The 24,495-nt window shown below is 42.4% G+C and overlaps 1 protein-coding gene across 1 annotated transcript in view; it reads right to left on the bottom strand.

Annotated features, from left to right (window-relative positions):
- The window catches only part of trpm7 (transient receptor potential cation channel, subfamily M, member 7), a 151,125-nt gene extending 127,023 nt beyond the window's left edge, over window positions 1-24,102 (bottom strand). Inside the window, exons 1-2 of the mRNA XM_085968293.1 lie at window positions 23,918-24,102; window positions 13,190-13,222 (exon numbers count right to left, since the gene is read on the bottom strand). Of these exons, the coding sequence (XP_085824419.1) occupies window positions 13,190-13,222; window positions 23,918-23,920 (36 nt within the window). The 5' untranslated portion in view covers window positions 23,921-24,102. The remainder of the gene's footprint in view (window positions 1-13,189; window positions 13,223-23,917) is intronic.
- Window positions 24,103-24,495: the final 393 nt, after the last annotated feature.

Below are 24,495 nucleotides of genomic sequence, written 5' to 3'. Positions count from 1 at the left end.
TTTTTCTATTCTTCACTGCCATTTCCACCATGCCTGTAAATTACCGTGCATGGTAAAAATATCACATGGAAAATTTATAGCAGGAAAATGGATGACATTGGTTGTGTACAGCAGGGCTATCAATCTTTTAGAGTGTTGGGGGGGTGGGGGGGGGGGGGATCCATGTCAAAACCAATGAGTAAGCCCCATGATTACACAGAAAATCCAAACACTCCCCGAAGTGGTTGCTCATATACAAAAGAGCAAACCCTTCTACCCCTCCCCCACACAAATGTCTGCAGAGCCTCCAGACAGGAGAAAATCACCCGTACACCAAGATTTCAAGCCTCGATACCCAAAAATAATTCAAGCCCTTCCCTCGTCACCATCATCAATCCCAAGCTACCTCCATGCACCTCACTCACATCTTTGTCCCCACATTCTCACTCCCACCTGTCTCCACTTTGTCCCGTCCCGTCCCGTCCCTTCCCCTCCTCTGAAACTTGAGCCGCAGCTCACTAAACATTCCAGACTGGCAAACCAATGATGCAAGAAATGCTGCTCCAATCAGGAAGTAGCCTTTTCTCACCCGCCAGGCCCAGGAAGTTTAAAGCGCTGAATTTCAGCTATAGTTGAAGTCAGCTTTGTGCACTTAAGGTGAGAACAACTGACCGGGATCTCAGGAGATGGACAAAGGGAGCTTGTAGGCCTCATATTTGGGCATTTTATAGTAGTTACGGCTTCCTTTGATAGCTTTGGAAAAAATTGAGCAGTTTGGGCTTTGTGTGGGCTGCTGATTTATAATTGGTAGCTTTTCCTACCAGTCAACATTTCAGCGAATTAGCAGTTAACTTAATAGATAGTTGTAATTTGAGCTAATCAGATAGACATAATGGATGAATATTAATGCTACAAACACATTTAAAGAGTAATGGCCCAGATATTCCGATCCCTACGGGTGAGTACGCGCTGTGTACCCACCCGTAGGGATATCGGAAATGCCGGTTTCAGGCACGCACAGCGCATGCGCTGGAAACTGGCATTTCCAATCCGTCAAGAATCCTCTTGACCGATCCTCCGGCTGCCCTGGCGAAGGGCCTCTGCAGGCAGATAGTTCCGCTTTTTGGAGACCCTCCACCCGCAGAAAACCCTTACAATTCTTACGCTTGGTAAAAGCGTAAGGCCTGCTTTTACCAGGATAAGAGTTGAAAAAAAGTTTTAAAAAAATTTTTCACTGATGTATCATTTAAAAATACTTTTAAAAAGTTTATTTTTTGCCCCGTAAAAAATGAATTACTTTTTTTTTAATTAATTTTGCTTAAAATGTTTAATTTATTGTAATTTCAAATCATTTTAAAAGTGATTTTTTTTTTAAATTAAAGTTTTACTATGTTTTTGGGGTGATCTCCATTCATATATTTGACAAGTCTTCCTGTCAAGTGTATGAAGGGAAGTTCCCTTCGATTGGTTCCTCATGGCCCACGTGATCCCAGGGACGCTGCGAACCGCCTGCGCCCCGGGATTCGTAGGCCCTGCACACGGAGTTCGAGAGGCCATGGGGCGGAAGTGTGCGCGTCCCGGGAGCCCTCATGTAAGGGCGTAGATTTTTTCCAGATCGGAGGCTTCTGCACGCGGGAAGCCTCCGATCGGAAAATACGACCCAATGTGTACTGTATGGAAAAATATAGATTTTAGAATTTCAATTTTTTTTTCCTTTTTTAATTTAATCAGATTTTTTGATTGTCATTTTTGGTCTTCCAGTTTGCACCACCTGCAGCAAAGAGGAAGGGCAGGCAACCTGTATCAAGCCCCGTCACTGATACTCTGAATCAGCGGTCAGAAGCATGCAGGAATGGCAAAGGAATAACTGTCCTTGTGGAGTGATGCACGAATATCATCCCATAGCAGTGTAGGTGCAATCAGAAACTCAGGAGAGGGGAGTTTATCACCTTTTCTGATCTGCCTGAGCCACATATGAAGCGTGCCTGAGAAGGTAGGCAAACTGCTCTTGAGGAATTCATTGTCAGGGTTACTGGTTGAGGCAGAAACTATGTCAACATTCAAGATTAGAACGGACAGGTGGATGAAAAATGGATAAAGTGATAGGGGAACAGGGTGACTAAATGTGATTTAAAATTATTTGTTTGCAATGGAAGGCAAAAGTTGGCATGGACTGCTTGGGCCAAATAACCAGTTTCTTTGTTATAATTTCTATGTATCTATATATTTCTATGAAGCTGATCATCAAGTGGTTAAGCTCTACTACTCCACCACCGCTCTCAACCCCTCCACTGCTGGTGTTGTCAGATTGCTTTCCAACATCCAGGCTTGGATAAGTCACAATTTCCTGCAGCTAAATGTTGGAAAGACTGAAGCCATCATCTTTGGCCCTTGCCAGAATGCCTTACCCTGGTCATCGCTTCTGTCATCGCTTCTATCCCTCTCCACCCAGTGTCTCGGGCTGAACCAAGCTGTTCTACCCAGGCTGAGCTTCCAACCCTATTTCTTTTCCATTACATAGACCGCCTACTTCCACCACCTAACATCACCTGTCTCTGCCCCTGCCTCAGCCCATCGGCTGCTAAAACCCTATCCATGCCTTTGTCACCTCCAGACTCAACTATTGCAATGCTTTCCTGATCATCCTCCCATCTACCACCTACCATAAACTTCAGCCCATACAAAGCCGTGGCCTGTATCCTATCCTATTCCAAGCTCTGCTTACTCATCACCCCTGCCCTCCTGACCTACATTGGCTCCCAGTCTATGAAGACCACCAATTTAAAATTCTCATCCTTGTGTTTAAGTCTCTTCCTTGCATCGCCTCTCCATACCTCTAATTTTCTCCCCTATAACACCCCCTCCCCCAAACTCTCCATTTCTCTGATTTTGGTCTCTGGTGCATCCGCCCTCCCTTTACCCATCATTGGCGGCTGTATCTTCAGCCACCTAGGCCTCAGGATCTGAATTCCCTGCCAAAATCTCTGCCTCTCCACCTCCTTCTTCTCCTTAAAATCTACCCCTTTGACCAGGCTTCTGGTTACTGCTAATATCTCCTGCTTTGGCTCAGCGTCACTTTTTTGGTTGCTCCTCTGAAGCACCTTGGGATGTTTTTCCAAGTTAAAGGTGCTATATAAATGCAAGTTGTGATTGTTCTGCAACATACTCCCATCCTGTAGGCTGTGAGTTCATGCCAGTGATTCGCCACACAGTAGGTTTTCAATGTCAGCAGCATTGGTGGGGATGCATCAAACTGGAAGTAGAAGTTTCCAAATTGGGAGGAAGTGAACTTGAACACAAAAAATGCATACAAGTAACTTCAGGCTATGTTTGAACCTTCCCCACAGCAAGATAACATTAGCCTTCAAGGATGTTGGTTTTGATCATCATAAACACACAAAGCTCTCTCTCCAGCCTTCCCGACATTCAGTGGAGGGAGTTCTGGCTCATCCATGCCTCAGCATTGGACAGGCAGTCTGACAGCACAGATGTTGTCAAGGAGTGGTACAGTAATAGAGCTGGGTGTTGTCAATATATACATATAGTGACCTTATTCCCACAGGGCAACATGTAAATGATGTAAAGGATGGAATCTTGAGGTACAGGAGACACTAATAGAGCAGCCCAGTAGAGGTGAGCAACAAAGGAGCCCGTGAAGGAGGCCGCAATGATCAAAACAGGCAAGGAAAATTTGTGCATCAGTGACAAAGGTGTTGTTGGTGACTGACCAGGAAAGGTGGTTGATGGTTCAATGGATGGTTACAGAAGGGATCAAAGGAACAGAGGTGGCTCCCCCAGAGACGAGGGGAGCATGGTGGGGACAAGGTGAGAAGTTGTTAAGACTAGGAAATGGGAAGGCAAAAAGGAGGATACAGCTGTACAGATAGTCTCAGTTTTCAAGATGACCAAGTTTATATACTCCATGCACTCGGCACTAGAGAGGCGGATAGAGGGCAGCTCGTTACTGAAAAGGCGAGACTGGGATTGTCCCTGCCCTACAGCATGTTTTTGGAATAGTACTCAAAAGTGTATTGGCTATGAAATAGCATAAAACCTGCATTCATTATTAGTTTACTTTCTTTAAAGCACGAAAGGCACAGAATCAATGCAAAGATACCACGCATCAAGTCCGTAAAATCTTCAGTATATTTCTTGCCACCAGGATATTAAAAACAATACAATTTACTTTTCACTTACCAAAACTACCTAAATTTAATCCAGGAAATCAAATTCTAAAAAGTAAAATGCACCTTTGGTACAATTGAAAAGCTAATTAATGGGGTGGGGAAGAGCTGTGAAAGGCCACTAAAGGTTAGTTGGAACAGAGAAAGAAACAACGAATGATCAGAGACTAAGATAAACAGTTATAAAAATCACAACCAGAGGACTTGCTTAATATTTCAGCTCAGGTTAAAAAATAACTTGTCCCAAGGAAGTTGGTGACAACAATTAGCCAAGCATGCCCACCTGTACCCCACACCCTTCCACTGCTGAACCCCTTGACAAGTGCAGGTAAAAACAGTGATCCTAAACATATGTTCTATTTTAGAATATCCAGCAAGTATACTTTAAAAGTCAAAAATATGTTTTGGTACTTAAGAGTTAAAACTGCAATTAAAGTTGAAGAAATATCTGTTGTTTACCTATGGTTTATAAATTCCTGGAATTGCTCAGAATCTACCCACAGCTTAGATTATGCATCTCTACAAGACCTGGTAAAATAAAACTTCTCCATGTACCCAAACCACCAACCAATACAAAAACACATTCAAATTGAAATTGAGAATCCAGGGGTGGCAAGAGATATATGTTTTTAGGAGGTACATCACTATATCAAGGAATATAAGGGTACGTAAGTAACAGCCATCAAATGCAATTATAAAACTTGCAGAACAAAGTCAATGACTCATTAGAAACTAGAAACTGGTTCCTCTACAGAGACCCCCATCTTTCCTCCAGTTTAGTATGTCCTCACACAGTGGACCAGAACAATTTCCCCAAGATCCTCTAAAATCAACCTTCCACCACCAACTTCAGACTCAATACAAAATGACACCAGCCAACAGCGACTGGTCTGGTGACTAGTCTCCCCACATCAGTCCACTAAGTCCTTTATGCTGCAGTTAAAATTCAATAGATCGCAGTCAATCTCTAGTAGCTCAAAGTGGTCATTCCACATGCGAGTGTCAACCACAAATGTTGGGAGCTCATTCAACCATAGGTACAATTCATAGCTAGGCCTATCCTCGCCCAACATCCACATTTCAAGTCGGGATTGCTGGCTCCCCTCACGAAAGGGAACACTGGCTGCTTTTCTTAAGAGCTAGGAATATTGATGCCAATTGTGGCACCCTCAATCACCCTGAGATGACCTGATTCAACACAGACCATAGAGCTTCTTGTGCATGGCTCAAGACCACATCACGCAGTATTTTTATTAATACCTTAAGCAACTGGACAAGAATTTTATAATACTGCCATTTAATGCATTACTCTCTCCCTATTTTAGAAATTTTCCCTTTAAACTGGGCCTTCATTTTCCCACCCTAACCCTACCATTTCTCTCTCCTTTCCTCATGTTCAGTTTCCAACATACCCCTCACCTTTTTGTAAAGCGCTCCAATGCAACTACACAAAAGCAGTCCTACGTAAGTGCGAGTTGTTTCTGTCTAACAAAATGATATTCCCAACAGGAATGTTATTAATGGTCTGTTTATAAACAGGTCTCTTCACCGTATAACAGCACATTTATTAATGGTCTGTTTATAAACAGGTCTCTTCACCGTATAACAGCACATTTATTAATGGTCTGTTTATAAACAGGTCTCTTCACCGTATAACAGCACATTTATTAATGGTCTGTTTATAAACAGGTCTCTTCACCGTATAACAGCACATTTATTAATGGTCTGTTTATAAACAGGTCTCTTCACCGTATAACAGCACATTTATTAATGGTCTGTTTATAAACAGGTCTCTTCACCGTATAACAGCACATTTATTAATGGTCTGTTTATAAACAGGTCTCTTCACCGTATAACAGCACATTTATTAATGGCCTCTTTATAAACAGGTCTCTTCACCGTATAACAGCACATTTATTAATGGTCTGTTTATAAACAGGTCTCTTCACCGTATAACAGCACATTTATTAATGGTCTGTTTATAAACAGGTCTCTTCACCGTATAACAGCACATTTATTAATGGCCTCTTTATAAACAGGTCTCTTCACCGTATAACAGCACATTTATTAATGGCCTGTTTATAAACAGGTCTATTCACTGTATAACAGCACATTTAGCCTCCTTTTCACAGACAAGCAATCCTCCCAATGTTAAGTTTTCAATATTATTTGATATTTAAGCAGCAGCAAGCAGAGACCATTCTATGGGCAAAGGTAGGGTTAGGGTTAGATGTTTTCTAAAAGAATGAATTACATTATTCTCTTGATAGGGGCATCCCTTTGCGCATGCTTATTAAAAACCAAGTCAACATTGCACTTAAAGCACCCCATAAAAGAAAGCTCATAACATAAAAACTAGAATTGCAATCTGGAGAAGTTTACAGTGACAGAATGAAGTACAAGCAGGTGCCGAACTAGGGTTTATAAAAATGTGAAATAAAAAGAGTGGTGGTAGCAAAAACAAAACCAGATGACAATATGTTGTTAGCAACAGACTGTTGATGTGGAGATAGTTGCTATTAGCCACAGTGAAGTGGGCCCCTTCACAGAATTTGCTGAAAGCACTTGCATACCATTCCTGCCTTCCAAACTTCATAATCCTTTCACAAACTATTGTACACAAAGACGATAAGGAAAGTGGAAACTTCTCATTTTGAAGAACTGCAGGAGTTTTTTTGGCTTAGCTAAAAGCTAGTTTTTAAATGAAATTTCCAATTAAAAGTAGAGATCCAATATAACCTCACTCTGCTAGGAAATGCAGCAGAATCCCATTAGTCAGTGGTTCCCTACGGAGAAAAGAACTGACCATAAGTGGACCAGCATACAGCAAAAAGATACCTACATTAGAAGGTAATAAAGAGGCCAATAAAGATTTCAACAAACATCTCCTGACAGCATAGTGTGCCCAATCCTTTGATTACCCCATGTTAGAACACTCTTTCCTCATGAACACAACTAAACAAAACCTTCACAGTTCCATCTAACTGTTTATCTAGTCACACCACTTCATTCAAAAGTTCTACTGCCATTATCAGAATGCTGCCATAGCTCTGATTTGAAAACACAAAGCAGCTTCATAGCAGATAAAACGGAGGCTTCTGGAGATCCTGCTGTAAAATACACAATTACAGGAAAACTACAGGGCACTGCAGCTTTCATGTTAAATGTGATCATTTTGCACAAATGTCCTGGAAAGGCAAACCAATGCCTTTATAGTAGTTAGTTTTTAGTCCATTACTTCAAGGTTTATTTACACAATATTGCACAGTATTTATTCTTGCCGCCCACTATACGAAACAGTTACAGAAACAAAATGACTGATATTTCCATCAACCTGAAACATCAGGGCATTAACCGAACAATCCAGTTCAGCCACAATCGGTAGAGTTCAACAACTGAGCATGATATTGGTATATTTCTGAATCAATGTCGACAGGTTTTAGTAAACTGAATGCTTTGCAAAGTTTGATGAGCCTTTTTTGAGGGACTATTGTGATAAAAGTGCAAAGTTTGAGCATATTTCTGGCGCATGCACCCTTACCGTAGGACGTAGTGAGCTCACCTGATGGCTCAGCGTGGGAAATGCATCATTTATAATAATTTGCATTTATATAGCACCTTTAATACAGGAATATGTCCCAAGGCACTTCACAGAAACAATTAGACAAAAATCGACACTGAGCCATAGGCCAACAAGGCTCCAGATTTGATCCTTGGTCTGTGCTAAGTCAACTGTTTCGATTTAAGCCAGTGGTCCGCTTTCCCAGCTTCAGTGTCCTTGAACTGGGAAAGAAATAACAGGATTCTCACTCGTGATAGCTGTCTCGTGTCTTCAGCTCAAAGTGCATGAGTCTAGTTCATTAGTTAGCAAACTGTACTCCAAACCTGGGGTTGTGGGGTCTGTGGCTGCAAGACCAAATTTCTGCATGACTGATCAGTTTTCTAGATCTGTTGACTTACTGGAACATTATTTATTTTACTGTACACTAATACTTTCTGCAACGATTGCATGGTGCTCTCCTGCGTAGCTGGCATTTTCTTTTGGAAATCAGAAAAGTAGCTTCTGCAGTGTGTCAATATTTACAGGAGATCCTCGCAGAAAATGAGGTAGACACCAGGTGAAGACCATTAATGGCTTGACACTGGTCTCTCCGGGGTTAAAAAGCCTGCTGAAATTCATTCACTGTCCAGCTCACACACATGAACCACCACCAATTTGGGCAAGGTACTAGCAGGCACTCTTAATTGGGCTATCGTTATGTATTAGTGGTGCCATCTTCTTGAGGGCACTTCTGGCATTTGTCCTGGTGTTGAGCTCACACCCAGTGCTACTCTATCAGTCCCGATTCAAAATAGTCCAGAAGACCACCAGCACTCATGGGCTGACACCCCAACACAAGTCACTGCCTTTGGAAGAGGGAAAGGCAAGGCAAGGAAAGCAAATGGGAAAATACAGTCAAAAAGTGTAGATAATTAGATAACAATCATTCCTAATCAGGATCCAATAGTTCAATTGGGGGGTAAACAAAATTACCACCATCCACATCGAAACCCAAATAGTTAACTGCATATTTTTCACTAACACAAGAGGAGGTGTGTTACATGGCCCAGTGGTATTTCTCAGACAGATGCATAGAATAGAAAGCCACTCAGTTTAGCTATGCTGGTGATGGGGCAAGTTCCCAAAGTATTACCAATGGGTTCAGGCCCCTATCGGGTGGTCATACTGTGCAGGTCATTTGACCATGTGATGCCTCAGTAAGAGCAGCCCCCACCCACAAACTCAAGCATGGGTGGGGGGACAGAAGCAGGATAGCTGAAGAACCAAGAGGGGCATGGAGTAAAGTTTGAGTCCAGTTATGAGCGAGAGGGGAAGAGAGTTAAAAAGAAAGTGTCTGGCAATCACCCAGGACTAAAAAAAGTAGTAAATCCACATCACAAATAACCTGGCCAAAGCTAAAGAAAATGTCACTATCTGCCTGGAGAGGAAACATTAACCTTTGGCTTTCAGCTGCACATTGACCTACTGTGTGCTTCCAGCATTTTCCAATATATTTATTTTCAAACAAGTACACTAATATACTTCTATTTATTAGTAACATATTGAGAGACTCTCAGTATATACATTCTGTATTGTTATGCCTGTTTTTCAGTCTTCCAAAGTGGTGCAACATATAACCTCCAACAATGTAGTTTGGAGTGTTATACACCATTTCTTCTAACATTTAGAAAAATAGGATTGTTTTTCCAAATATTGCCAAAGCACATGACACCTCTGAAAACTCTCAATTTTTTTTGCTGCTGAAATGACACCCAATGTCATTCTGTAAGCGAGAGCCTCAATCCCGACTGCTGGTCACAGTTTAAATGTTTAGGGACACCCCTGACTTAGTGCTTTATCACTTACAACAGATCCACTGCACACACTTGCTTCAATTATAGTACACTATTGCACAACAGCTATTTGAAAGTGCAATTACTGCCCAACTGATTCAAAGTACAGTATAAAGAGTCACCATTAAAAGGGCAGTCTCTGCTGAGGGGGACAGGAGATGAATTGACATCTAACCTTACACAATACATTCAAATCTGATTTATGACTGGCTATATATTGTAAGGAAAATTATGCTACAGTATTTTAATACCATGAACATGTTTGATACAGATACTGACTGTTTGAGCAACATATTTAGCATGTACCTGTAATAATCTACAGATGCATTTACAAAACAATTTTCAATCTTTTTTAATAACCGGATGCATGGGGAAAATGGGAATCACCACAGAGACGAGAGAAATAAAGTCATACATATTCTAGGTCTGGACACCATTTACAATTAACAAAGCAACAACAAAAACAGCTGAAAAGCAACGAAGTAACTTTCTCTACAACAAAGCACTTTTTTTTTTTAAATAGGCTTTTTAAAATAAGTCCTACCTCTACCTTCCACTTTTAGCGACTCAGCTGCTAGGGTAATGCAATGCTAATCAGATGCAAATGTTTATGCAAATTCAGGTAATTGCAACAGATTTTCCTCGAACTTAAAACCCACAAGTGCTAACTTTCCCAAATGGGAGCGAATAGGTAATGGTACATTGTAATATATTATAAAAAGAAAATGATTCAGTCCTATAACTTGTTAAATTATACTTCTCGCACATGACTCCATCAAAACAGGAAGACTCCTCTTTAAATACCTGTTATGCACGCAAACTACAATCGCATAGCTATGTTAGACATACAGGAGAATCTCTTCATAATTAAGCATTCGGTTTCATAACGAGATGAGGTTCACTGTACCAGGAGCCATCTGAATGACTAACTGCACTGGGACTCTGGAAACCTCTCATTACAAAGGGAGTTTTCATTTTAACTGTTCATTACCACAGAGTTTAACTGTATTTAATCTCATTCTGCTTAATTTCCCACTTCACTTCATCCTTGAAGTAGAGGGTTGGTTGCCTGTAGGTGTGAAGAATTATACCCAACTACTATCGATGGCACTCGAGGATCAACTATCAAGGGCGTTTCTCCATTCCACAAGTTGTCCCATGAATCATCTGTCTTCCCCTCTCGTCTCCCATCAAAGAAAATGGAAGACACTTGCCTGCTTTGAGTCCTCTTCAGAAGTAGTCAATTGGATGCAAATTGTTTTGAGATGTCCTGAGGATGTGATGAGGTACTATATGAATGCAAGCTCGCTCTCTTTACTCCACAGCTACAAAGCAAAATTCATCTTCAAACAGCCTGATCAAAGATTGAAGAGATGCCCAAATGGTACTGAGGCTAGGATTCCATCCTGGGCCATTCAGGTAGAAGCTAACTCAACTGCTGGAACAACTGAAGCCATTCTTACTGCCATATATTTAGGATTCAGATCAATCCTTCGCGAGGATTAATCACTACTGTTCATATACAATGCTCCATATATATTTATCAATTACACTCAAATGTTTCACTATGGTCTCAGGAAAGTATAATGGGAGGCATATGAAATTTTCACACCATGTCCATTTGAACTGTGGAAAAACACCCAGCAGTCCAATTATAGGCTTTGCACTTCTAAACTTGGGTTGTGTCGAGAGAGATCATTTTAAGCTATATAACACAAGGGTGAAGTACTGGAGGTTAGTGATCTATCACTGATGGTAATGGTAGAAACAATTTGATTTAATGAATTAGGAATATTGCACAGAAGTATATTAACATGAAACTATATTGGGTTGAGTGCAATTTTATCTATAATTTAGTGGAATTAATATGCCAAATAGATGCCTAGTGGTAACATTGTAAATGGGAAATCATACTAGGAACAGCAACGTAGGCAAAAAAGATAGGTTCATTGTAAAAACTTTACTGGGCACAAACATATACTAACTAACAAGATTAAGCTCAATGTTGACTGTTAATATTTAAAAGAAGCTGCATTATCATCCAGATTCTTCTAATATGCCCCAATTAATAACTAGCCTCCTACAGAAATGAATGATGTCGTCAAGCTAAAGCTTTAAAGAAAACTTGAACAGAAATTAACATAACCTTTTACAATAATTATTGCATGCTGGAGTCAAGTTACTAAAGGTAAAATCTTAAATGGCCAGGAGTCAAATTACTACGGCAAGATCTTAAAACCAACATATCCTTTTATAATTAATTTCCCAAACAAATTAGAGCCAGGTACATTCATCTCAGCATTCCACTGGGGCAGCTTAATGGGCAAAATCATAATCCTACAGCAACCATCTAATAGGGAAGGTCACTAAATAATCAGTGTACTCTGATTTTACAAATCTCTTCCTCCAATTTCACCCCCTTCCCCTGAAGGCAGGTACTTGTGCTAAATGACCTAATAAGTTCTAAAAGGTGGAGTAAAATTCTCATTTGATTTAATCCACCATAACCAAGTCAAAACTCAAACACACTGATTAGCACAGTGGTCTAAAGACCTCAACCTCTCTCACTTTCAACTGGATTTTAATTGTAAGGTATCAAAGTTAAAATAAATGACCTACTTAGTACATTTGTATCTCAGTAATGTGTTTCCTTTACAATAATGGATTTTGGGATACATATATCATAGCCATCACATCTTGATGTCTCCCACACCGCCTACAAATCAGCAGCCACGGAATGTCTGAAGCAGCAACATTAACTACCTTGCCTTGGGTTTGGTGGAGGAACACATGAGCATACATTTCTGTGAATAGCAGCTATTAATTTGCTGCAGAATAGCAACTGGCCAACTCTGCTTCAATTTACATATGAAACCCTTCCTTTTACTCCATCTTAATTTTTTGACAACTACACAGATGCATTTGGGAGAACACCAACTGCTAATTAGAATCAAAACACTGACAGTGCATACACGGTAATGACAGGCTGTTCATTTACATTTTGTCACACAGAGGAAAGAGCCATCACTGAAGCTCACGAGTGCTTACTTAATGACCTACATTATTACAATTTCCCCCCCCTAAAAATTCAGCTTTAGAGATAACGGTATGTTCATCTTGATGTGGAAAGGTACATCTGAAACAACAAACCAAGCTGATAAATTGTAATCAAAACCTACAATTTTGTACTGAAATCTCAAATCTTGTCTCTAAACAAGACTGTCGCTATTGCACAAGGAGACATACAACCAAAGTGATCTAATTTCTGCAAACCATAAAGCAAAATACAACTTTTAGCACAGAAGAATTCACCTAAAGTTGTCACAATGTTAGTAAAGAAGGAGGCACATTCCCACCCACGGCCCATAAATGGTCATTCGATTTGTTGATTACAGATATCCCAGTAGCACGGTATAACATGACAAACTTGCTTCAGAACCCAGTGGAATCTTTCCTATGCAGCAGGTTGAGGCAACCACAAAAGTTGTGTATAACCAGAGCTGTGTCTATGACAAGACTGTCTATCCCAGAATTGACTCGAGAGAAAACTGGGACTACTTAAAAATATGCACACATCAGGACATTGAGGAATCGGCTTCTATTCGGATTGTATAATGTCAGTTTGACCATACCTCTTCCAGCTCAGTCTGCAAGGGGAACTGGAACTGCAGATGGGGAGAAAATAAATAAGTGTAAATGGGATAAAAAATAAAGCACAAACAGTTGAGAATAGCAAAACTAGTCAGTTTAATATCTAAAATTTTACTTTAAAAAAATAATTACTATTAAGTATCTATCACCTTTAGTTGCAAGTGGATGGAACAATTTTGAACTTTAAAATTTAAAGTACTCCAAAAGCATTTTTAATGGTAAGCTTCAAGTAGTCACAATACTCTTTTTAACACCACCTACTGTAGGCTCTGACAAATTCAATTTAAAATATCTAAGTGAATCACAGCACTGTAAGTCAATGACTCAGTACTTAAGCCAGGTAAACGTTAAAACCATTTGCATTAAGAACTGAATCCAATACAGAATTACAATATAAATTGGAGCTCTGAGCATCTGAAAAAATAACTAAAAATCGGATTACGTTAGGTGTTGCATTTACTTACAATCATGGCCATCTGATTACTGCAATAAACTCCAAGTTTAAATGACTCCAGTTCAGGGTCTTCATTGATTTGTTCCTCCAGGTAAATCACCAGTGCTCATTAAAACGGAAGTATCAATTGTTTTTTTTTAAACTAACTTCATCATTTATGCAGATCTACATTTATCTAATTAACAACAGCCACAAGAGTAATCAACATGGACTGTTTAAAATAAAAGCAGAAAGGATGATCTAACAGCTCTTCAGATGTCAGCCACTGACTGTCTATCCTGAAACAGAACTGCACCAACTTTCAGTGCTATATAAATTCTTAATAGTCTACATCTCTAAATAAAAGCAAATACGCAAGAGTGCCTCCAAAAATGAGTCACTGGGCTGAGAAAATTATAATCATTCTTAATGTGCCACAATCATGTCAAACTGCTCTGCAATTACAAATCAAAATAACAAAATTTTCAACCCTGCCCCACAGATAGTCTTTATAAACAATAATTTAAAGGGGGAAAAACCTATCATCAGCAAGTTAGCAGATTTACGCAACCAAACTATTTTAACACAAACTGGGAAAAAGGGGATGCTGGATCTGTAAACTCCTTTCGCACAGACTTGCTTTGAAATTTATCCATTCATAGTGCACTCAAATGTTACACTTTTATTCAAACCAGAACTAGTGAGCTGAAATTACGTAAAATGCCATCGCTTTTATATTATAAAATCTGTCAGCAATAGTTTTTGTTAAAGGATAAAATAACCAATTGTACAGACATGAGAGAAAGTTGTGTCAACTTATGCAATAAATAGCAAGAAAACCATGTCACAGTATTTCAATGTAATCTCACACAAACACCCAGTAACACACCTATATTGATCTGCAAGCTTTACAAGCCCCAAGTTTCGTACCAAAATATGGAGACTAATTATAAAGCAGACCATGGCGAGACAACAAACCAGATGACAGGAGGAGTTTCTGGGTTGTTTTTGTGTTGAATGTGTGTGGTTATTACCGGACAGTGAGTCACAAGCCCTTTGTGTTTACCAATTGCTGGATACAGGGCAAGTCCTGCATCCATCACCAGAAAGCAGACTTTATAAAGAGAGAAATTGCAAAAGTAAGATACCTATTGCTCCCTCTATTACCCAACTAGCCACCCTTGCAAAAACAACCTGAGCACTACAGAGACAGAGAGGAGGAATTCCTTCACGTCCTCTCCTTTATATAAGATGAACAAGAATGATTACTTCTGCCTCTTCTCCAACTCACTGCCGTGTTTATAGGAAAACTGAAGAGAAAAGCCAACCATAATTTCCTATTTAATAAAAGTTCAACATTTATGACTCACATCCTCCTCCCCCCCCCCAAAAATCCTGTTTATTGTTGCTCTTTTATACAAGACAAGATAGATACTGGTTTGGATGAGGTATTGAGAGTGCTGAATTAATTTAAGACAGTCATTCAAACGGTTTGGATCACTGACTCACTCTGCTGAGGTTAAATTAGCTTCCTCCCACTGTCTGGTCAATTCCTGGATATCTGTTTTCCCTTTTTTTTTTATAAAAAGTATTTAGTTTCTACCCTTCAAATCTAGGTTATAATAACCAAACAACTTTCCATAACCAAGGAAGAAAGGAAATAGATAAGGCAATGTGCCCATATCTTTTCCACCACCCACTAGGAGGTACACAACAGCAATTCTCGGTTTAATATCTGCATGTGCCTCCCACTCAGCATCACTTCATGTAAGGAAAACTGCAGCCATGAACCCACATCCTGCTACTCTGCCACCTCAGAAAGGAGCAAGAAAAACATACTGAATTTAAAAATCACAATTCTTTGCACTGTTCATTTTTTTTTTAAAGAATACAATAACTGCAACTCATGCCAGGACCCAATTTTTTAATTCAATTTCATTATTCAAATTTGTTTAGCTGCTATTTGGTATAACCAACACACTCATACTGCAGGAGGGAAGAAGTTGAGTCATAGTGTCATACAAAATGATCACCAAAGAATACTCTGTCCGTACAGTGGCAAAACTTCACATGCTTCCAAACTGCCGAGACTGAAACCACCTCTATGACCAACAATTGATTTGGATTTTTTAACAGTAGCAAATAGTTGAATATTCAGCACATTTCCTACTGTAACAGGTTAGAAGATTGCATTCTCAATCTCTAACATCCTCCAGCCCCACAACCCTCCCAGAACTTTCCATTCCTGTGACTCAGCTGTCTGTGCATCCATCCCTCCCTTCAACACATCATTGGCAGCCACATACGCTCTGGAATTCCCTGCCTAAATCCCTCTACCTTTCCACCTCCCTCCTTCGAGACCCTCCTAAAAACCTAGCTCTGACCAAGCTTTTGGAAACCCTCCCAATATCTCCACTTCGGGCTCAGGATCCACTTTTATCTGATAACGCTTCTGTGAAGCACTTCGGGACATCTTTCTACATTAAAGGCGCTATATAAATGCACTTTGTTGAATAAAAAGGCAAGGATTTCTTTCCCATCCACCAGCACTACAGTCCTCTCTACATTACAAGCTTAAAGTGTGTGCTTCTCTAGATTTCTTATTCTAAACACAGAAATGAATATTGCTCTCTCCTCCCGAGAATCAAATTAAACACAGGAATGAGCATCACATTACCTCAGGTGGCAAAATAGACAGCTCTGACTGCAGGCATTCCGAGACACCACAGGGTGTGAACTATACAGGTGCAAAGTTAAAACACTCAAATTAGTATTTCTCTCCGTATTATAAACAAACGTTCCTCTCTCCTCTTGAGTAGGACATTATTTTAAATGTTAATAGAGTATTCCTCACTTGCTCAGTAGTGTACTACACTCCGTTTCATGTATTAATCTGAAGGATATTAAACAGTCAGATTAAGCAGTGATGATGGTTAGTGATATTTCAGACTGTCAAATTAAGCATCTGCAATTATTGTTCTACCCTCAATGCATTAAGCTATTACCACTCAGAAGGATATTAATAATCACTGATTACTCAAATACTAAACAGATTGAGTTGCAATTAAAAAAAAAACACAGAAGGCACAAGAAATTCACACCAGATCGATCAATAATCTGAGATTTAATGAACGGCTTCAGTGGAACAATGCATGAAATCCCCCAAGAACAGCATAAATCTGAAGGGGTTACAAAAGATAAATCAATGATCCATTACTTTGCAGGAGTTTAAAAGTTTTCCAGTAATAATTTTGGTTGGATTTTCCTCGAATCTCTTCAGATTAAAGTACATAGAATGATATAGAATATACGGCACAGAAACAGGCCATTCGGCCCAACCAGTTCACGTCAGCCTTTATGCTCCACTCGAGCCTCCTTCCTCTTCTAACTCTATCAGCATAACCCTCTATTCCCTTCTCCCTCAGATGCTTATCAAGCCTCCCTTTAAATGCATCTGTACTATTTGCCTCAGCTACTCCCTGTGGTAGCAAGTTCCAACTTCTCACCACTCTCTGGGTAAAGAAGTTTCTTCTGAATTCCCTATTCCGAATTCCCTCAGCCTTCTCTTTTTAAGCTTTTTTTCCCAACCCGTTCATTCTTTCCTGATAGGTATAACATAACCCCTTCTCTCCGAGGGTGGTGAATCTTTGGAATTCTCTACCCCAGAGAGCTGTGGAGGCGGAGTCAGTGAATATATTCAAGGCTGAGATAGACAGATATCTGAGCTACAGGGGAGTCAAGGGTTATGGGGAACAGGCAGGAAAGTGGAGTTGAGGCTAAAATCAGATCAGCCATGATCTTATTGAATGGTGGAGCAGGCTCGAGGGGCCAAATGGCCGACTCCTGCTCCTATTTCTTATGTCTTAATAAGAAAAATAAAAAGATACGTTAACATTTTGGATAGAGTGCCATCAAATATCAAAAGATTATATTATCCTCTTCATCACAAAGACTGCCTACTTCTACCTCGAATATTGCCTGTCTCTACCCATCTGCCAGTGAAACCTCGAGACTCGATTCCAATGCTCTGACGAGCCTCCCATCCTGTAAATTTCAGCTCATTCCAAACCTCTCCTGCTCATTCGCTACCCCAAACCTCTCCTGCTCATTCGCTACCCCAAACCTCTCCTGCTCATTCGCTACCCCAAACCTCTCCTGCTCATTTGCTACCCCAAACCTCTCCTGCTCATTCGCTACCCCAAACCTCTCCTGCTCATTCGCTACCCCAAACCTCTCCTGCTCATTCGCTACCCCAAACCTCTCCTGCTCATTCGCTACCCCAAACCAAGTCATGATCACTCACCACCTGTCCTCACTGACTTGCACTGGCAGCAAGGCCCCCAAGGCTACAAATTAAAACATTTCATCCTTGCGTTTAAATCTCTCGATGGCCTCGTCCCTCGCCACCTCTAACCTCTGCAGCACCTCAAATTCTCCATTCTTCTACTCCCTTCACTCCACTGTTGGTTGCATTGGCTTCAGCCACCAGGTCCCACTCTCTGGACTTTCCTCCCATCCTCTTCATTTAAGACCCTCTTTAAAATCCAACTCTTTGACCAAGCCTTTGCTCACCTCTCCTAATTGCTCTCTCTTTGCTTCTGTATCTATTCTGAAGCACCAGGGGACATTTTTCTCAGATAAAGGCACTATAAATGCAAGCTGTTGTATATATAATCCTATTTTTCTCTTCCAAATATTGATGGATCTACTGTGAATTTCCAACATTCCATCTTTTTATTTTAAATTTCCAGTATTTCTGGTTTTCCTTTTTCCCCTCACAGATTAAGCTAACATTGTGAATTGATGACATTACTGTGGTTATTTTAAGTGACATTAAACGATGAACATTACTACCACCTGATATTAAACAACCACATTTAGTGGTGACAATATCAGTCAGGATATTAAACACTGAATAATTTATTCCCTACGAAACTAAAAACCCCCATTATTGTTTCTAGTATAAAGACTGAGCATTAGCTCTGTCAACTTAGTAAACTCCAAGAACACTTTGCAACAAACACTGTCTGACTGCTGTAAAATCACTCCGCAATATTAAACAGTCAGATCAAGCTGTGATGAACATTATCCCTCCTTACCGATTATCATGTGATAGGAAAACATTCCAGTGAGTACCATTACTCTTTCAAGATAGTAAACACCATGATTACTCAATGATATTAAACATTCAAATCAGGTTGTTATGACCATTACCACTCAGTGATATCGTGCATTGCAATGATCTTTGATGAAACTAAATAGTGCAATGCTTATTCCAAAATAGTGATACGCAGCAATTACTCAACAATATTTAAATTATTTGGATTAAGAACATAGGAATGTACAAGATCAGGAAAGACCACTACAGTCCATCTGGCCAGTCCCAATGTCTAGGAAATTTCATCTCACAATACCCACCTATCACAATTTACCAGGTTCTTAGCCAATGCTTTCCCACTTTGCTGATACACTCAACACCACTGCCTCCCTTGGTCGTCCACTCCACAGATTCAGCATCCTCTGCGTAAAGTAGTTAAACCCGAATAGTCTTTCCACCCTCTCTATTCCAAGTTTGAGGCTATGACCAATACTTAGAAGGATGAAGATTGAAAAGATTAAATTTAAGTCTGCAATACTCATTCCTACTCAATGGCAGGGAGCCAACCTTGTGCAACGAATTGGGGAAATATGTCGAAGGATTCAAAGCTAGGACAGAAAAGAGCAATATAAACCATGCCAAAAAAAATTCTGTGGGCAGGAAAACTATCGCCTTCATCTTCTGCAGTGACTATCTGCACTTCAAGGTATCATCCATTGATGAGCATTACTCAAGGTCATGGAGTATTACAATAATTTGCACTCAGTTACTGTATTAAACTCTATGATAACTAATCCATGTTATTAAATTCTATGATAATTATTCCATGTTAGTACTACAGAGCAATACTTTATTAACCTCTATGATGACCATTACGATTCAGGGATGTTACATTAATCTCACTGATATTGTACTAAGCTCGAGGATGAACATTATTACAGTGTATTAAGCTGTTTGTTCTTGGTGTGGGCAATTATTGCCCAAGGATTATTAAAAAGTCAACCTCGTAGTCAGTGAAGGCCAGACCAGACCAAGTGGAGGTGGCAGCTTCTCGTTCCTGTTGGGCTTTACACGACAATCCAACCGCTTTCATGGTCATTTTCAGGTAATCGTAAATTACCAGATTTATTGGACTCAATTTCACAGCTTACCATTTGAACTCTCAACCCCTGGGTTACTAGGCCAGTACCATAACCCCTAGGCTCAGCTCCAGAATGGCCATTACTCTGGTATTAAATCTAGCATGATTAGCATTCAGCTGCATTAGGGTATGATCAGTAATATTAATTAGTATGACTATAACTATTGCGTGATACTGTATTAAGCTCCATGTTGACCACTGCTGCTCAATGACATGACTGTTACTATAACAACGTAAATTAAGATAGCGCATTTAATGTAGAAAATGTTCCTCGGCACTACATAAAGATGCAATCAAAAAATTAAACGCTGAGCCAAAGAAGAATATATTCAGAGAGGTAATCAAAAATGTGGGTCTTAAAGGAGAAGAGGGAAGTGGAGAGGTGGAGAGGCTCAGGCAGGGAATTCCAGAGTGTGGGGCCCAGGTGGCTAAAGGTACGGCCCCTCCTTTGGGGGGGGTGGGGGGGGGGGGTGGGGTGGACAAAGGTACTTGGTGCAAGTCAGGATCTGCTAGAGATACTCAGGCTACAATTGGATAGGCAAGAGTGGAACCAAGCAAGGCAGTCCCACTGAGATGGACAATGGAGGGACATTAGAGGAGGATAGTGTGATCGACCATGTCAAGGCTGTAGAGAAGTTGAAGAGGACAATGAGGAATTGTGCACCACAATCACTGTCACAGGGGGTGCCATTTGTGACTTTGATTAGGCGCATTTCAGTGCTGTGCCAAGGGCATAAACCCGATTAGAGATTCAAACATGGAGTTTCAAGAAAGATGGGCATGGATTCAGGAAGTCACAACACGATCAAGGACTCGAGAGGAAAGGGAGGTTGGAGATGGGGCAGCAGTTTGCAAAGACAGAAAGTGGTTTATTGAGGGGAGAGATGACAGTGGTTTTAAAAAGCAGGGGACAATTCCCAAGGAGAAGGATTTATAATGTCAGCTAACATGAGGGCCAGGAAGGGAAGGCAGCAGTTTAGTGAGAAATGCGGTCAAGGAAGCTGTATGTGGGTCTCATGGCCAAACTGAGCTCAGAGAGTGCACATGGGGAGATGGGGAGACAGTAGAGAAAGACAGAGTCATGGCTGGGGCATGGAGGAGCCTGGGGTGAGGTTTCGATTGGCGGGCAAAGGGGGAGGGGGGAGGGGGGAGGGGGGTGCAGCAGAGGCAGCTGAACAGATAGTTTCCATCTTGATGACAAAAAAAATCTATGAGGTCCCCCCACTTGCTGTTGGGAGGCGAGGGGGCAGGGGAGAGGAGTTTAAGATGACGGTTGGATAGTGCAGAAAGTCATTGGGTTATGTTTAATCTCCAGGATGATCCTGGAGTAGTGGATGGTTTTGGCAGAGCAGTAGCACTTGAAATCATCTTGCCAGATCTAGTGATAGATGGCTAGTTGTGCACCAGATATGCTCATCTGCGCCCCTTGGACTTGATGGAGCCAAGATGGGGGCCATACTAGCGGAACGAGGATGAAAGAATAAAGGTTTTACTGGAGACAAGGGTATCAAAGGTAGAGGTGAGGGAGTGGTTGAGCAGATGTACTGTGACAAATGAAGGCCAAAAGTTAGGCCGTTAGCACCTTTAGGGTGATTAAGTGACTTGAGGAAGAGTTTATTCCCAGGGATGACACAGAAGGAAGTGGGGTTGGATAGGCTGGGGGATGTGGGTGATGAGGGATATAAGAAAATGGTCTGGGATTGAGACCATGAGAGTAGAGAGGCCACACAAGATGGCATGGTTGAGGGGATGGCCATAAATGTGGGTGGGAGAGTTTGTATGGAGATATAGGTTTAAGGAGGACAGTGAAAACAGAGGAGCGAGGGTAAGGTGAGTGAAATGGTCGATTGAAATCACCGAGGATGAGTAATCTGTCAGTGCAGAGGCAGGATACCTCAAAGAAACTCTGGATGTAGCTTGGGTGGGGGTGGAAGAGAACGAGAACTCTAGAGGCAAGGGGGGGTGGAATAAGGCGAGGTGCTCAAAGGAGAAGGTACCAGAAGAGTAGGGGGAAGAGACCAAAGGGCCATGTCACCACTGCGGTGGTTTAGGTGGGACACGTGTAAAGTATAGCCAGGTGGGAAGGCTTCACTAAGGGATAAGGCGTTGCCACCCACGAGCCAAGTTTCAGTCAAAGCCATGATGTTAATGAAAAATGTCCACAATAAGGATGGGAATGGCAAAGGCCTTGTTTACAATGAATGGGCATTGCGGAGGGAAATGCAGAGGGGGGTGATCGTTCATCCACTGACAGAATCTGAGGGGGCATTGGTGGGTGGGGTGAGGACAGGAAGGAGGTTGGTGAGATTAGTCCCAGCATGTGCACTGGTCAGGAAGGTCAGAGAGAGGAAGATAGAAAACAAAGCCATTCAGCCCTTCAAGCCCATTACGACATTCAATTCGATCATGGCTGATCTGCACCTCAACTCCATTTACTCGTATTTCTTCCATACCCCTCGATACCATTACCTAAACAAAAGCTCCGAGTCTGGGAAATTTCAATTGACCCAGCATACACAGCCTTTTGAGAGAGAATTTTCCAGGTTTTACTCCAAATGGTCTGGTTCTAATTTTAAGATTATGACATCTTGTCCTGGATTCCCCCATCAGAGCAAAGTTTCTCTTAATCTACTTGATTCAATCCCTTAATCATTTAAAATCACCCCTCAATCTTCTGAACTTAAGGGAACACAAGTCAAGTTTATGCTACCCTTTGAGGCAGATGGGTTGGCATCTTGTAAGGAGGCAATGACAGAGGCCTTTTGGAGAATGCCGAGGGTAGCCGTGTGCTTATCCCGGGGGGGGGATCATCTGATACAGTGGCAGACGCGTAGGAAGGCAGAGGAGTAGTGGAGGTTTGGTGTTGGGGGGGGGGGGGGGGGGGGAAGGGATAATATCCCAGAGAACATAAAGGAAAGGTGGCATGGCTGGATGAAAGGAAGGAGAGGAGGCAGGAGAGAAGGTTAAGTAATAGGCTTGGGTCCAGGGTGGCAGCCAAAATCCACACAAAGTCAGATTACAGAAGCGTGGCAAAAATTGAGACACAATTCGTACCACGACCATTATTACTCAGGGTGCTGGGGTCCACAATGGCCATTATTACTCGGGGTGCTGAGGCCCACGATGGCCATTATTACTCAGGGTGCTGAGGCCCACGATGGCCATTATTACTCAGGGTGCTGGGGCCCACGATGGCCATTATTACTCGGGGTGCTGGGGCCCACGATGGCCATTATTACTCGGGGTGCTGGGGCCCACGATGGCCATTATTACTCGGGGTGCTGGGGCCCACGATGGCCATTATTACTCAGGGTGCTGGGGTCCACGATGGCCATTATTACTCGGGGTGCTGGGGCCCACGATGGCCATTATTACTCAGGGTGCTGGGGCCCACGATGGCCATTACTCAGGGTGCTGGGGCCCACGATGGCCATTATTACTCGGGGTGCTGGGGCTCACGATGGCCATTATTACTCGGGGTGCTGGGGCCCACGATGGCCATTATTACTCAGGGTGCTGGGGCCCACGATGGCCATTATTACTCAGGGTGCTGGGGCCCACGATGGCCATTATTACTCAGGGTGCTGGGGCCCACGATGGCCATTATTACTCAGGGTGCTGGGGCCCACGATGGCCATTATTACTCAGGCTGCTGGGGCCCACGATGGCCATTATTACTCGGGGTGTTAAGGCGGCAGTTAAACACTGAAGATTATTCTAAATGACGATGTTAAGCGATTTGATGAGCCAGTCGCCATGGTTACTGAGGGATGTGAAACGCCGGCTGTCGGCGGCCTCCGGCTGTCAGTGCGCTGGCCCGGGGCCGACAGCAGGCCCGAACCGGCCCGGCGGCACGCAGGCTGCCTCCCCGTCCTCGCGTAAAATGACAGCGCGCCGGCCGGGCCGGGCCAGGCCAGGCGGGTGGAGCACACGGTCGCTCAGCACACAATGTGCGGGGAGCCGCTGCCCCCCGGGCCCGGGCCGTGTGCGCGGCCCTCAGGCCAGCCGCTGCGAGCCGCGGCCACTCGGCCACCTACCATTCTCTTCACGGGTGAGGCTGGCGGAGAGGCTCGGCGTGGCCTTGAGCCATGGACGTGGTGTGCGGACGGGCGGCGCGGGGGAGCCCCGGGTGTCGAGTGCCAGTGCCGCGGCCACAACCCCAGCGGTCTCGGGCATAATTGGGCGGCTCCGACTGACGCTCGAGCACTCGGCGGACAGCCGCCGTCACATGACCGGGGGCGGGGCCAAGGCGCGAGGGTGGGCGGGGCCAAGGCGCGAGGGTGGGCGGGGTCTGAGCATTAATAGGCTCCTCCCCCAATGGCGGGGCCGGGGTAAAGGGGCGTGGTCAGCAGCGAGGCTGGGGGCGGGGCAAGTAGTACGATAGCAAAATACTGCAGATGTTGGAAATCCAAAATAACAACAGAAAGTTTTGAAGAAGGGTCCAACCCGAAACGTCAACTCAAATTTCTCTCCACGGATGTTGCCTGACCTGCTGAGTTTTTCCAGCATTTTCTGTTGTTATTGCGGGGCAAGTAGTCCCTGTGCTCACGTGATACGATCAGAGCCTGGTTCCAGCACAGGAAGAGGCCACACTTGTCCTCACATTGAACAACGA

The sequence above is a fragment of the Somniosus microcephalus genome, chromosome 27, assembly GCF_052327205.1.
Source record: "Somniosus microcephalus isolate GS21.2 chromosome 27, FLI_Smic_1.0, whole genome shotgun sequence".
In the NCBI taxonomy this organism is placed as follows: Eukaryota; Metazoa; Chordata; class Chondrichthyes; order Squaliformes; family Somniosidae; genus Somniosus; species Somniosus microcephalus.
Note: the sequence above shows the minus strand (reverse complement) of the source record. Positions and strands in the feature narration are given on the sequence as shown.